This window comes from Lycorma delicatula, chromosome 10 (genome assembly GCF_047948215.1).
Source record: "Lycorma delicatula isolate Av1 chromosome 10, ASM4794821v1, whole genome shotgun sequence".
NCBI lineage: Eukaryota > Metazoa > Arthropoda > Insecta > Hemiptera > Fulgoridae > Lycorma > Lycorma delicatula.
Genome location: NC_134464.1, coordinates 119,579,192 through 119,594,920, shown reverse-complemented (window position 1 = coordinate 119,594,920; position 15,729 = coordinate 119,579,192). Strand labels below are relative to the sequence as shown.

The 15,729-nt window shown below is 32.0% G+C and overlaps 1 protein-coding gene across 3 annotated transcripts in view; it reads right to left on the bottom strand.

Moving 5' to 3' along the window:
- Nucleotides 1-279: 279 nt before the first annotated feature.
- LOC142331564 (uncharacterized) overlaps nt 280-15,729 on the bottom strand; it is a 42,390-nt gene continuing 26,940 nt past the window's right edge. For all 3 annotated transcript variants that reach the window (XM_075377553.1, XM_075377554.1, XM_075377555.1), the window contains exons 6-10: nt 14,666-14,805; nt 11,403-11,697; nt 4,824-4,964; nt 3,393-3,520; nt 280-592 (exon numbers count right to left, since the gene is read on the bottom strand). In XM_075377553.1, coding sequence (XP_075233668.1) covers nt 320-592; nt 3,393-3,520; nt 4,824-4,964; nt 11,403-11,697; nt 14,666-14,805 — 977 coding nt within the window. In that variant the 3' untranslated portion in view covers nt 280-319. The remainder of the gene's footprint in view (nt 593-3,392; nt 3,521-4,823; nt 4,965-11,402; nt 11,698-14,665; nt 14,806-15,729) is intronic.

The window sequence follows — 15,729 nt, the reverse complement described above, 5'->3', positions numbered from 1 at the left end:
AAAAAAAGACTTAATGTTCCCAGCAGAATTAAATTGTGAAGTTCTTAATTAAAATTAACTTCTAGTCATTTACAGAAATAAATATCAGAATTGCAGGGGAAAAAACTATAATTAACTATAATGTAGTAACGTTTTTAACTTTCCTAGGGTCAGAGATGTTTTTAAAATGAGATGTTTTATAAATGACATGATTTCAAAAAACATCTCTGACACTATCTTCTACGGCAAGAATTCATTTGTTGTTAGCTGTAAAACAAAATGGAAAAATCAACACACCTATAAGTTAAGAATAATGTTTTAATGGTATTATAATAAAATATCAACGATTATATCCAAGCCTGTTGTATATGCCAGCTCTACGCATATTTTTTTGCATAATTGAATTATTTCTATGATTAAAGTATTGTGCTGGATTGGGAACAAATGTTTTTTGTGTCACTGAACCAAATGTCACTCTTTTTTCAGCAGAAATTGGAGAGAATTCTTTATTAACATTTATGGTATTCCCAACTTCAATATCATCATCTTCATCATCATCATCTTTGTCAAAAACAATAGGTTTCCTCACTTTTGGAGTTGTTGATCCAACAGCCTGGAAAACAAAAACGACAATTGTTTAATTAAATTTCTAAGTACCACAATCAAAATATTTTTTTACAGTTAGTATGTTAGTTAACATCTATTACACTATTCAGTCATCAAATAAATACCTTGCCACTAAATCGATAGATTCCCACTGCCAGTAATACAACTTGTGATCTCTATCCTTCTGTGTTGTGGCTCCTCTCAAGTAATGATACCATTGCAAATTGTTGATGTTACCATGATAGCTCTTCATTTTCTGTCAGACAACCAGGTACTGCCATCATCAGAAGTGAAATTACTCCACTGTTTACTTTTACTTTTCTCTCACTATTCCTCTGGCAGCAATATGGTTGTCCCAACTCTCTTTTACCAGAAATCTTACACGGTTTGGTACCCATAAAAAATAAAACTGCTAACGTGCATTAGTCCCTCCTATATGACAGTGTTTCTTTCTATGTTCTTTCAAAGTCAATCATGAGGTTCACAGAGAGAATACAGTTAGCTAACAAGGTGTCTGTAAAAATTACCACATTGTTGAGAAAAGTACAGCCGTAATTAAGATCTGAAAGATTACACAAAAATTTCCTAAAGTCCTAAAGGTACTAGGAATAGAGATTTAGTTTGGAAAAAATGGATAAAGTTACAAAAAAAGGAATAATTAAAGTAGAAGAGAAGGCATTAGATAGTAAAGTAACAGATGGGAAACTGTGAATAATAAAAAATATACTATGTTAGAACCAATGGATGAACACAAAGTATAAAACTGCAAGAGATTATGAAGGCAAAAAATTGTACTGATACAAAAGAAATTAAATTAATAAAGTCTTGGGTGAAAAATTATGAGATAGAAATAAATATGATTACTGAAAAAGAAGTAGCACCAAACAGAAAAAAAGAGAAAACTTTGGGGAAATGAAGCCTATGTGAATAGAAAACCTTCATTACAGGGGGAAAAAGAGAGAGGAGATTAAGTTTAGAGGAAAAAGATATTGATGATTATTTTAGAGGACAGTCTACATTATGACTGGAATTCTACAGAGTTAAACAAGAATAAAGCAGTAGAAATTGAAGATATAATATCTGAATTATTATGCTGCTGGGAAAAGCAGGATGTTTATACATTAGAAGATAAAATTTGAGACGAGAAATATTCTCAGAATAAAAAAATATAAATTCTAAACAATGTATGAGCAGATAAATTTGAGAACTATTTCTCAAATAGTTCTCAAACATCTTATGCATAAAAAATACTTACTAGCATATTTTGTAAAGTGAGATGGAAATTTCATTATATGAAAATCAGTTGGTTTCAAAACGGCATGGGTACAGCACACTGCAGATTAATTTTTAAAGCTAGGCTAATTAAGAATAAAATCACCTGCAGTACATCTGTATATCTGGAGAAAAATTTGATAATGCAATATGGAATAAAGATGTTTAAAAGTAGAATGGAAAGAAATATTTTTAAATATTTTAAATCTTAAGAAAAATTGAATGTAAATATATGCAAAGGAGAGTTACATTCAAAAAACAATTAGTGCCAAATAAAAGAGTAGAAGATGAAGAAAGGACTGATACAAGGATTTAATCTGTACCAGTTTCTTTTCAATTAAGATTTAGATGAAGAAATAATGATATCAAAGTGAAAATTTTAAAATAAAGAATCTATCCAAGAGAAAGTAAATGTGTTAAGATTCACACACTCTTGTTTTTTGGTATATACCAAAGGTGGATTAAAAAAAAATAATGATAGTACAGGTTTACAGCTAGGAGAGAAATTCAGTTTGAAAATGAATAAGACTGAAAGAAAAGTAATAAAATTAAAGTAGAATAATGACAAATTAAATATTAACCCTTCATGGGCAGGAACCCATATATGGACTGCCTGTACTTATGCTGGAGGGCGGAAACCCGTATATGAGTCTCTGAATATGACTGGGTATTTTTCATGTAATTACAAATAAATCCCAAGAGATGACAGGAGATTTTCTTTCAATCATTTTGGGGCAGGAATTCCTGATTCAACGTGATTGGGAACCATTTTACTTCAGTTATCAGATGAGTTCATCAGACAAAGCTGACCAAGGCCTCTTCACAAGACTTAACTTGGTGGATTTTTCAGATGGACCACCAACTGTCATAGGAAATTCTTGTGGATTTGAAATTTTGTTCCCACGAGTACCAGCGATATAACGGACCACACCAGCAGAACACATGCATACTGGAGCTAGAGCTAAATACAACTGGATTTGCCCTGGTGCCCAGAGGACAACGTTTGAGCCTCATTACACAGAGCCATTCACCCATCGGCATGATAGTTCCCACCTTGGGTAAAGGTTGCGTTTCATAATATGTTGCAACACCACTGAGTGTAAATGTAAGAAAAAAAACAGTGCAGAAAATTGTTGTGTAAGGATATATGTTGCACTTGTTTAGTGTTCTTGGGGTGTAATTTATGTGTATAGTGTAAAGTGTTCTGCAGCTCTGGGTGTAGTGGGAAGAAAATCTACATAGGCTATGGCCACAGGGATGCCAATTTTCAAAGTCTTAAAGAATAAGACTTCCCATTGGGGCCAGGTTCAACTAATTTGGTAACATAAAGACTTATAAAAGGTAAAAACTGTAGAGGGGAAAAAAGGATCAGAATATATAAACAAATAATAGAAGATGTAGGTAGTAAAATATTTATGTAGTAAATATGCTGATATCAAAAAATTAATACCGAATAACCAGTTGACTGATGATTTCAAAAAAGGTTTCTACTATGTACAATTTAACTATTAAATGTCTTTATTGAAATTATTTACCTTCACTTGGGTAGGTCCAGTAGTCATCTTGGTAGCAGTATTAGAAGTAGTGCCAACGAGTTTAGGTTTTACAGTTTGAGTAGTCCCTAATCTTTCTTTGACATCTTTAAAGTTTTTTTTAGGATTACCTACAAATAAAAATTAAAAAAAATAACTTTAGACTAGCACAAGTATTCAATAATGTTTCAATTGAGTGAATGTTGAAATAAAAGTACAAACTGATAATATAAAGAAACAACAAACTAATTTTATAAACAAGATACAAGGTATGATAAAAAAATAACAAGAATTTTAATTTTTATCAAAAATAATTTACTTATTTATCTGTATAGATTTTGTCCCCTTCAAAATAGTCATCCAGAGTTGCAACACAATTAAGCCACCACTTCTTTTAATCCTCAAAAACATCTAATGAATATGGAAGCTGCGGCATTAGAATGGTGATATTTTTGGTTAAATAATTACAAATAAATAGGAAAGTGTGAGTTGGAGTGTTATTGTGATGCAAAATCCAAGAAATATTTACCAACATTTGTGGTTGTTTTCTTTGGATTGTCTAACGTAAATGGCATAAAACTGCTAAATATTTGTTGACCGTGCAACCTTGTGGTAAGAATTAATAACGGGCAATATTATTAAAAAAAATCAGTAAAGAGAACTTTAACAATGGATAAACTTGATGATTTAACCTAACATTCAATAATTTAAGATGGCACTAAGATTACATACAAAAAGAGAACAACTGGTGACTGAAACTCAACAGAAACTAGTATTGCTGTTTAGAGAATTGCTAGTTACCAGTACCAGTTTGCATAAATATTTTTGTATGAATTTACCAGTTTATAACTCATTCTTGGTCTAGCACAGAGGACACTATTACATTCAGTACATCATTGCCAGTACATAATTGACAGGAAGGTTGTAACATAAGTTTTGAAACAACAAAATGCTGCAAAAATGTTTACATAAACATTTCAATGGTGAAAATTAAAAAATTAATGTAATGTCAAATAACATCTGTAATAGTTGATTTTAACCTACGAGCTCTTTATAAAATTACATATCAACATTTCACAACTACGTATATATTATAATTTAAACCTTTTTTTACCAATATCATTATTTGGAATTGCTTTCAATTTAACATATATTATAAATACTAAGAACTAAATACTCTTTTTTTTTAACCCGGAGCAGTCAAGCAACATTTCTAAGAACTAAGGGTTGTACAATGCTTTGCAGCTAGAAGTTGTACATGCTTTGCCATTAAATGAAATCTTTATTAATACCTAATCACAAAATCATTAAGCACACAGAGAACTTTCTTCAACGAACCATCACTTGCAAACAAACTATGGAGCAAAACAATTAAGACAAAATTTAAGATATTAATAAAATGAAAAAAAAAACACAATTATTACGTATACTAACCTAAAATACCTTCAGTAGATATTGGTGGTATACTAGATGGTGGTTTTACAGGTATTTTAAACAATGGTTTAATAGGTTTCTTTGGAACAACTTTACTTTCACAAAATCGTTGTTCCTCATCTGCTCTCATTGTTGTCATTTCTGTTAAAAAAAAAGAACATAAATAAATTTTTTTTAAATTCTTTAACATACGAGGTCTGTAAATAAAGTTCATAAGTTGGATCAGAAAAACTTTTTTTATAATCCAATTATACATGGATTCTATCACCTTTGAAATAGTTCCCTTGGGAAGCCATGCAATGCTTAAAACTGTTTTCACTATTCAAAGCAGAGTTGGAACTCAGAAACCAGAATATCCTTGAGATGGTCATATACATTTTTTTTTAATGTTTTCTACCTTTCCAAAATGGTGTCCATGAGGTGTTATTTTTACATTTTGGAAAAAGAAAAAAGTCACAGAGACTCAGGTCAGGTGAATAAGGTGGTTGAGGAACTAGAGAAATGTTTTTCTTTGCCGAAACCTCATTAATTGAGAGTGCAGTGTGAGAATGTGCACCGTCATAATGCAGCATCCAGTTGTTTTTTATGGCTCACAGCAGGCAACTATTTTCTGGAGCCTTTCAAAATGTTTTTGGTAAACATATTGATTTACTGTCTGTCCTGTATGCAAATACTCCTTATGGACAATGCCATTACTATTGAAGAAACACATTAGCATGGTTTTGATTTTTGATTTGGTCTTCCAGAGCATGGATTGTCCACAACTGGTTCCCAGCCATCTGAAAATGGTTTAAACTACCTAAAAACTTGGGCTCATGACAGAGCGTCATCTCCATACGCCCCTTTCAATTTTAAAAAAGTTTCAATAGCATTCTCACAGAGTTTAACACAAAACTTGATTGTACAATGTTGCTCATAATTAGTATCACTCATTTTTGTAACGCACAACAAAAACTCAATTCATGAAAATTTTGTTTATATCTCATGTGGCAACAATAGACTAAAAATATTAATACCTAATATAAATCAGCTGTTCATGTAACCATATATTTACTAGTGTTGCCAATTTGGCTGCCCAAAGAAACTAGTCTCATCACTTTATTTACCGACCTCATACATCCTGGACCAGATAACCTCGTTCGAGTAGCTACAATTCCAATGCCAACAAGGACTTGTAAAAGATCCATCACCAAGATATGTCCATTACCCTCCAGTGACTGAAACATTTTTTATTATTGTTTAATTTATTGATTATTCTTCTGTTTGTTATTTTTTATATTCAGTTTCATGTTTTTGAACTTTAACAAGTCATACCAATTTCTGGTGGGCGGTATGTTCAAGCAGCACTGCTGTGTGGCACCATGTGATATTAAATATTAGTTTTTTCTTCTTTTCAACATAATTTGTTCGTATTTTATTAAACATGTGTTTTATTCATTAGTGCATATTACACAACCATATGATACGGCCTAGTCACCAAGCTTGCTGGATTCAATGTTATTATATTATCGCAAGATGTATTAAATAAATGTTAATACGAATCAGTTTTTGTTTTATTCACAGTCCACTTAACATAATGAAACAATAACGTATAACTCTAAATATCATGTTTTTTATGTATTATTTTTTTTTGAACACAGGTCAGTGTTTCTCAACCTGTGGGGCATACCCTCCCTAGGGGACATGGTAAGACTAAATGGGGATGTGAGCATATCAAAAAGAAAATATTATTAAAAAAATTTATTAATTTACTGAAAGGAAAGCAAAATAAAATACATTCTGACATAATAAATAATAAAACACACATTTACACTGATGTAATACATTTATAAATAGGATTGTATCAGTACTGCACAATATATTTAATTAATAATTAACGTATCAATACCAAATTAAAAACAAGTTTAATTATTAGTAACTCCCATGGGCCTGTCTTGCTGAGCAAAGTTTTTCGAAGGAAGGTTTAATATTAGAAATAGACAATCTGAGTTCTTTTTCTGTATTTAGCCGAGATCTATATTTTATTTTCAAAGCAGCCAACACAGAATATCCGGTTTTTCAAATGTGGGATGTTGAAAATGGTAATACTATACAAAATGCTCTTGTTTTCAGTGGAGAAAATTCATGATCCACCCCTGCCCAAAATCCAAAGAGCGATTCATTACTAAAGTGTCTTTTGATTTCGTTACTTGCCGTGAAGTGTATAAAGATTCTTCTTTGCAGTTGACAGTCCTTCAGGAGTATTTTGAAATGAATCCCTAACCCACAATACTTTTTTAAATTCTTTGCCAGCACGGCTAAATGATTTTCAATGGTTACAAAATCAACTTTCACATGTTGTTCTTCAGCCTTGTAAGTTTTAACACATTCATCCACCTTTAGAAACATTTCTAGGTTTTTTGCTTTAAATTTCTGCTCCACAAATCCAATTTTCTTCAAAAAGCATTAACTTATCAATCATATCGAACATATGTGTATTTGCTCCTTGGAGTTGAAGATTCAAGGTATTTAATTTCTTGAATATGTCAACCAAGTAGCTCAATTCCATTACAAATAAACCACCTTGAAACTTCTTGGCTTTTGATTGGTTTTCCTCTTCTAGAAAAATGGCAATTTCATCTTTTAATTCATAAACATGTTGCAAAAATTTCACACATTATAGTGATCTTGCCTCACAATAAAATAGTAACATTGAATGTATTGCATCCATGTCCCCATGTCTTTACAAAGTGCAGAAAAGATTCTTGATTTTAGGAGTCTAATTTGTACACAATTTACTACGGTTACAATCATTAGCATAATACTCAGACTAGGACTCACTTCTTTGGAAGCCAGAGGATCTCTGTGGAACATGCAATGCGTCCGACACACTGTGGAGAGTTTTGTTTCACAAGTGCATGTATACTTTAGAATCTTCCAGATATTGAACGGGCACAATCAGTACATACTCCAACGCAATTTTTCGACTCTATATCTGCCTTGTTTATAAAATCATTTAAGATAGCAAATAATGCAAGTGCTGTTGCTTTGAGTTCTATTGGTTTGCAGAAAAGTAGTTCTTCTACTGCTGACATAACCCCATCACAAAATCGAACATTGGCAATGAAATGAGCATCTTTATTGTTATCTGTTGCTTCATCAAGCTGATTTGAAAACAATTTGTCACGCAACTGATGCTGTGCATCATCAGCTATATCACCAATTTAACAGGCAACAGTATCATCTGATATAGGTATGGACTGCAATTGTTTGGTAAGATTATCTCCAAACATAGTTTCGACTATCTCAATTGCAGATGGCTTTTCACCAATGGTATGAGGTTTTTTACACCTGGATATTTTATATGAAACTTTATAAGAAGTAGTAAAGCTTTTTCATTCACAAAGTTTTTTTTAAAAATGATGTTCACTTTTCATATGATTTTAATTTTAAATTGAAGAATTCTTGGAATTTGTTAACATACTCACTATGAAGCATTTCCAAATGTCTTTAAAGTTTTAATTTAATGCTGTCTGCTGCCAAAATTTCTGAGCAAATAACACATAGGGGCTTCTGCTTCTTTAATTCAGTAATGGTAAACTCAAAATTTAAGTATTTTTGAGAATACTTTTTGATTTTATTATTGGAACCAAGCTCGTCTGTGCATTTGATGTTTCACTATTGTCTAATGCTCGCTTATGCCCACTTGAAAATTTATCCATGATTCTGTAAAAATTTACAGCCATGAATATTTAATACCATGGATTGCAATTAACACGCAAATTAAAACATACATATTCACAATAGATTCATTCAATAGCAATAGGATTGACTCCACTGAGATGCTGGAATGAACGAGGTGCAGCATTTATACACGTTTGCACAGACAGTCACGCAGATGTTCCAGAATGTTTGAGATAAATCAGAACCTTTCACGAAGCCATGAGAATATCCAACATGGTGGATGTAAGATAGAGAACAATAGGGAGGGATTGATTCTGGTTTTGTCAATGCAGCAGATCAGTGTTGCCAAATACCAATAAATTTACTAACTCTTGGTAATTTGTAAGGTTTGTAATTAAGATTGTAGAGTAGCTTTAGCGTCAAAATACATTATTATTGTATGAAAGGGAGGGGCGCGATGAAAATTATGACTGAAAATTGAGTTGAGAAACCGCTGCCATAGGTGGTTATTATTTAAATGCATTGTAATATTATTTGTTGTGGGTTTTCTGTAAACTGATGTTTCTGTTATATTATTTATGTTTACTTTGATTTCAAAACTTAAAATTTTTTTTTTTGTTATTTTCTATTTTGTATGTAAATTTTAAATTCTTATTGTAATTGTTGAGTTTATTTAGAATGATCCAATGTTCGTTATTTATAATGGAGTTATATATGACTAAAATATCATCTACATATCTTATCTATAATAATATTTGTTGTGTATTTAATATACCATGAACTATTTTATTTTCATAATCTTGTATAAATATTTCAGATATAATAGCAGATACAGGCAATTCCAATGGTAAAAATTCGGTTTGTGAATAACAATTAATTGTTAATTTAAAAATCATAATACTTAAGAAACTACAAAAAAAATTTAGACATATTTACATTAAATATTCATTTAAAAATTCATAATATAAATATTCATTCACAGATGGTATTAAGAGAATTTTGACACTAAAATTCTGGAAGAACCTGCTTTACAATATTTCATTACTCATTTAGTCTCAGACTTACATGTGTTTACTTAAATGTTCTTATCTCTTATCTTTTGTTGTGTGCAGCTGGAAAAATAAGCTCTTAACCAATGGTTTGAGGCTTTTTATAGCTGGCTATTTTATATGAAACTTTGTAAGAAGCAATTAAAGTTTTTTTCATTCACAGACAAAGGTTTTTTTAAAAATGATGTTTGCTTTTCATGTGACTTTAATTTTAATTTAAAGAATGCTTGAGGTTAAACTTGAATAAACCGGAATTTTTGTTGCTGTTGACGCACAGCTAATGGAAAGGGTGTGACTTCTCAGTGTTGTATGTAGGGATGCGTAGAGATCCCACTCTTAGAAAGACAACTCACTTCTTTTTTCTAGCCAGCAACAATGGGTCTCTCGTCTTTTCACCAAAAGTCAAAAGCTCTATCGGCTAGAGGTGTGCCAGTGGTTGCTGAATTGTTACAAAGCTGAAGGAGAATTTTTTGCATCAAATCACTGAAACTTGGGTACACCACCCAGAATCAAAACAGGCAAGTATGAAGTGGTGAAAAAAGAGAGAAACTGCACCCATTAAAGCCAAAACTTGACTGTCATTTGGAAAGGTTTTGGCAAAAGTACTTTTTCATTTCAAAGGAGTTTTGAATGTTGATTTTCTATGTGACGTCATACAGTGAATGCTGTTTACTATTGCCAACTTTTAGATGAAGGAGAACTCGCATGTTGCCAAAAAATACGCCAATTTCCAATCCAAGACGTCATTCTGTTCATGACAATGTTCGACCCTATACCACGACTCAAACTCAAGAAAAAATTGCATCCTTATTCTGGACTACGCTGAAGCACCCTCCATACAGTCTGGACTTATTGCCCTGCAATTATCATTTGTTTGGGGCAATAAAAGAAGCAGTTGGAGGACAGAAATTTGAAGACAATGCTGCTGTTGAATTGTTTCTGTGCAATTAATTGGTTGATGTCATGCCCACCTTCATTTTATGATAGTGGGATCAAAAAGCTACCTATCTGCTGGGAAAAATGTGTTTCCAAAAGTGGAAATTATGTAAAAAAATAATATTATTGTGGGTATATATTCTTATTATCCTTCAATAAATTATAACACAAAAATTCCAGTTTATATCTGATTTAACCTTATATAAAAGCTGAAAAAAAAATATATATATTCTCCTTAATGGTGCTACATAATACCAATCAATTAAATTTACATCACTGTAAAACTATTTATGTTAGTTAGAAAGGTATTATGTGCTGTTTTAAACATTACAATCACAAAATATTATTCAATAATTACATACAACTATGCAGTAGCTAAGAAATTTCTTTCACATCACAAGTTTCTGAAGCATTTACAGCAAGTCAAGTTTAAACACATATTTTAACTTAACAAACCCTAGAAGAAATATGTTGTCTATGAGAGAATATGTCAAAGTATGCTCTTATTTATTTTTCTGAGGTAATGTATTTCTGTTGCTGGATTGGTAAGTCTCATTAATTGCTAGTAAGTTTTTTATATTATAATTTTCTGCACTAAGTTCATGGGACTGAGAAAATATTCACTTGCCAACAGGATTCAGTTTCAACTAGAGTTTGTTGAAAAAAGCTAAATTAAAGCTTAATTCCTATTAAGAGACAATGTCATCAGAAAGTGTCTAATCTGATTTATTTTGAGACTAGTGATTGTTGGCACTTCTTCACTGCCTTTGGGCTTACAATACTGTTTTGATCATTTTTTTTTCACAATTTTTTGCTATTTTTATTATAACCGATTGATTTCAATTACAACATATATAGAAAAACAATATTCAAGAGTACTGACTCAAAAGATTTACTTTTCAGAATAAAAAAGACAAAATATGTTACTTACTTTTTTTAATAATTGTTTTTTGTTTTGTAGGTGGTTTCAGAATGCCAATATATGGTAATGCAGATTTATTCTTTTGAGGAGACTCAAGTGATACTTTGTTCTGATTGATTTCTTCAATTTTATACATTTCTGGTGTTTCTAATTCTTCATCCTCTTCATCTATCTGTTCATCATTTTCAAACCCTTCCTCTTCTACATAATTGTTATCTATAACGGAACGTTCTTCACAATCATCATAAACTGACGAATCTGGAAGATCAACAGGTACTCTATTACCTAAACGTTTAAATACAGCCTAAAAAAAGAAAATAGAAAATACATTTAAAAACATTAATAAATGAAGAGGTTTAAAATGAAAAAAAAACTTTCATAAATGTTCTTTTTTAAATATTACTTCTGTTCGAAGATTTTCATATATTAAAAAGTATACATTCAGATTTTGTGAGTTGTACTCTTAGAAAAATTAACTTACTTAATCTGAGATTAAATTAGTTACATAAGATTGAAAAACAGAAGCAGCAAATGTATGTAATAAAATATTAAACACAATAAAATCTGTCAATTACTTTATTTTGATAAAAGATATAACAGATACAAAATTCAAACATAAACCGGAATTTTTTACTTAACTTTATGGATATTAGATAAAATTACAAATAAATTACCTTATTTTTCACACATAATGCTTGACTACGGCATCGTCTTTGAATCTTTTCCCTCCAAAAGCTTCTTTCAGCAAATACAAACATGTGAAATCAGACAGTGCCAAGTCTGCACTATACAGTTAGTGTTCAAGAGGTATCCAATGAAATTTAGTGAGCTTATCATGAGTCTGAGCTGTTATATGCGACCATGTATTATTGTGGAGAAGGAAGAGGTTGCAAATTGGTTGCCGGCTTCATTTGTTACGATAAGAAGACTTGATGTCATCCAATTATGGCAGTAGTATGCTGCATTTATTGTCCTTTGTTCATGCAGGAAATCAATCAGCACCACACCTTTTGAGTCCCAAAATACAGTTACCCAAACTTTTCCAGCTGACAAGCATATCTTGGCCTTGATTGGTGCTCCCTCACCGCTTTTATTACCACTCCATACTTAGTTCTGTTGCTGTCCGGGGTGTAGTGGTGGACCCATGTTTTGTTACATGTCACAATAAGATCCAAAAATGCCTCTCCTTCTTTCTCAAAGCGATTCAGAAGCTGGTGACAGATGTCTTTCAGGACATTTCTCTGTGCCTCAGTAGGAAGACGTGGAACCTATCTCGCCAACACTTTGCTGTATTCAATAGTGTCTTGACAACATTGAATGCAAATTCCCCAATACTTATGCTCACCTCTGATGCAATTTCAGCAATGGTTATGTGGCAGTCACCTTCCACAAGATCATAAATGGCTCAAACATTGTCATTATTAATGTTAGTCTGTGGACGACATTCGTGACTTTCATTCTCTCTACTGCATCACCGTCACTTTGAAATTTTTTGGCCCAATCAAACACTTGGGTTTTTGACACAGTAACATCTCTGAACTCTGCCTGGAGTCAAGTTAAAATCTCAGAAGATGTGATACCTTTGTTAGTAAGAAATCGGATAATTCATTGCACAAATAACAATGGTACCTCCTGCTCAGACAATCTGGTACTGACATGGGAACAATACCTATGAACATGGCTGGCTGGTTGCTCCCTTCCACAAATATGCAACTAACTACAAACAGCACCCACATTCAATGCTCTTTCTTTGTCCACATGGCAAAATTCCAGTTTATACAAGGCATATTCAAAGTAAGGACCGTAGTCTTATATTTAAATATTAGAGGGTCTGAACACAGTTTCACGCATGCAGGGCTATCTATTTGTTGGCTATTTACAAAGCCACTACAGTTGTTGTTTTGATTTTGTAGTCGTTTACCTGCCAGTGAATGCAGATTACAATGTCTGTGACGATCGTTTCTCCCGCCAGTTGTGAAGTGCGCACTGTGTTTTGTGTGCAAAAGGATCTTCGCTGCTGAAATTCATTGGGAGTTGTACCTAGTGTATGGAACTAGTGTAATGAGTGAAGGAAAGTTTAGACAATGGTATCAAGACTTAAAAATGGCCGCACAATGTGCATGACGAAGAACGGAGTGGCAGGCCCAGTATTCAGACTGGCAATTGTTGTACAAGTGAACCGAAAACTGCCATGTGATCTAAGACTGATGATTAGTGCTCAGGCTGATGAATTTTCACATGTTGGACACACCTCTGACTACATGATTTTCACAGAAAAGCTTGGATATCAGAGATTGTGTACAAGGTGGGTCCCAAAAATGCTTACTGACCAACACAAAAAAAAAAAATTTGCAGTCGATGAGCGTTTTTGAAACACTATTGACAAGATGGAGATGATTTGTTTTCCCACACAGTTATGTGTGACAAGACATGGATATTCTACACAAACGCAGAATCGAAACAACAGTCAATGACATTGAAGTTTCCCAAAACCAAAACGTTTAAGCAATCTCCATACTAGAGTTGAAAAATGTTGGCTATCTTTTCTTTGGAACAAAAAGGGCGTCATTTTGGTTGATTTCATGGAACATGGATTAACAATTACAGCTGACATTACTGCAAAACACTCACTAAACCGAGGCATGCAAAATTCAACGACGCAAGAAACTGTCGTCTGGCACAATTCTCCTTCACAACAATGCACGTCCTCACACCGCTGCCTTAACCAAAAAGGAGATTCAAGATTTTCGTTGGGAACTTCTTGACCACCCTCCATATAGTCCTGATCTTGCACCTAGCAACTAATTCCTCTTCTTGCATTTGAAAAAGTAGCTTGGTGGACAACAGTTTGAAAATGACAAGGAACTCAAGACTGCCAATGTCACAATGTCAACTGGTTCAATTCCCAGGTGGCGAACTTCTTTGCAGAGGGGTTAAAAAAACTGGTGCAGCATTACAAAAAGTGCTTCGAACTGAATGGCGATAATGTGGAAAAGTGAAGTAGATATGTAGTGAACTAAAACTGTAAATAAAAACCTTTTCTCACAAGTTAATTTTTTTTAATGACCAAATGGCCCTTACATTATGAATATGCCTTGTATTTGAATGACCCTCATGCCTACACGTGAACATTTATTTAATATAATCAAATCTAATTTTTCACAATAATGAAACTTTCAAAAGTATTTCATATAAGACCATTTAGTAATTTAAATAGTGTTTAGTTTTATTTTCTTTAATTATAAAATATTTTCATTAAAAAATATATTTACCGCATTATGGTTTTTAAAATCATTTTGCACAAAACCATATTTGTCTGTAATCCTAAATGATGGTGATGAAGACGTAGATGGTGTTTCTTTACCAAGACGTGAAAATACACTACTTTTTTTCTTTGCCACCTCTCCTTTACCTGAAATATTACCATGTATTGTAAATTGAAGTCTGTGAACTAATTTATTCATAATAAATTTAAAACAGCACATTTTAAAATTTAAATAACATCATAATCGTACAATTCATTTTTAAACATAAATTAAAAATTTATTAAATCAGCAAGCTGAGAGATAAATAATTAAGTCACTCATCTAAGAAAGAGAGTGAGCATTTTTCATTGTATTCTTTCAGCATCTTTAGTCTTGTGACATAATCTATCTCATTACATAGTCAAACTTTGTTTGTTTGTTAGGGGTAATTTACGGAACTTCTAAAAGTTTGAAAAATTTCTTTGATTAAAAACTCATTTCTTCCCAAAAATTATGTAAACCCAAACAACCCTCCAATTTCATCCATCGTAGCACTCTTTCATAAGAATATTATTAACCCTTTAAATACAAAGAATCTACATAGTACTGTACCTCCACGCAATTAATTCTCTAGATTTTTTCCTTATTTGAACATAATTTTATTCCCAGTGACCCATTTATATAAAAAAAAAAATTAAATGAGAAAAAATGATTAAAAGAAACTCAAATGCATCTGTAATCCTTTTGTAAAAGGTTATGCATAATTTCAAAGCTATATTTTAACTTTTGTTCAAAGGAGTTCATGTTCAACTATTGATGGTATCACTTCGTGTTTATAAATATCGAGTCTTCAAATTGTAGTAGTGATTGATTTTAAATGAAAGTTGACAGAGTGCAAGTTTAAGACACATTAAATCAGACTGCAGAGTTTAATCAGATAATTTTTTTGTAATGTCAGAGCAAATTTTTAGCTTTTTGTTTAATAAAACTTGTTTTATTAGTTTTATGGACCAGGAAAATCATACTACATATGTAGTGTAGTGAGTATATCTCTAAATATAGGATTTTCTACACATTAAAATATTTCGTTT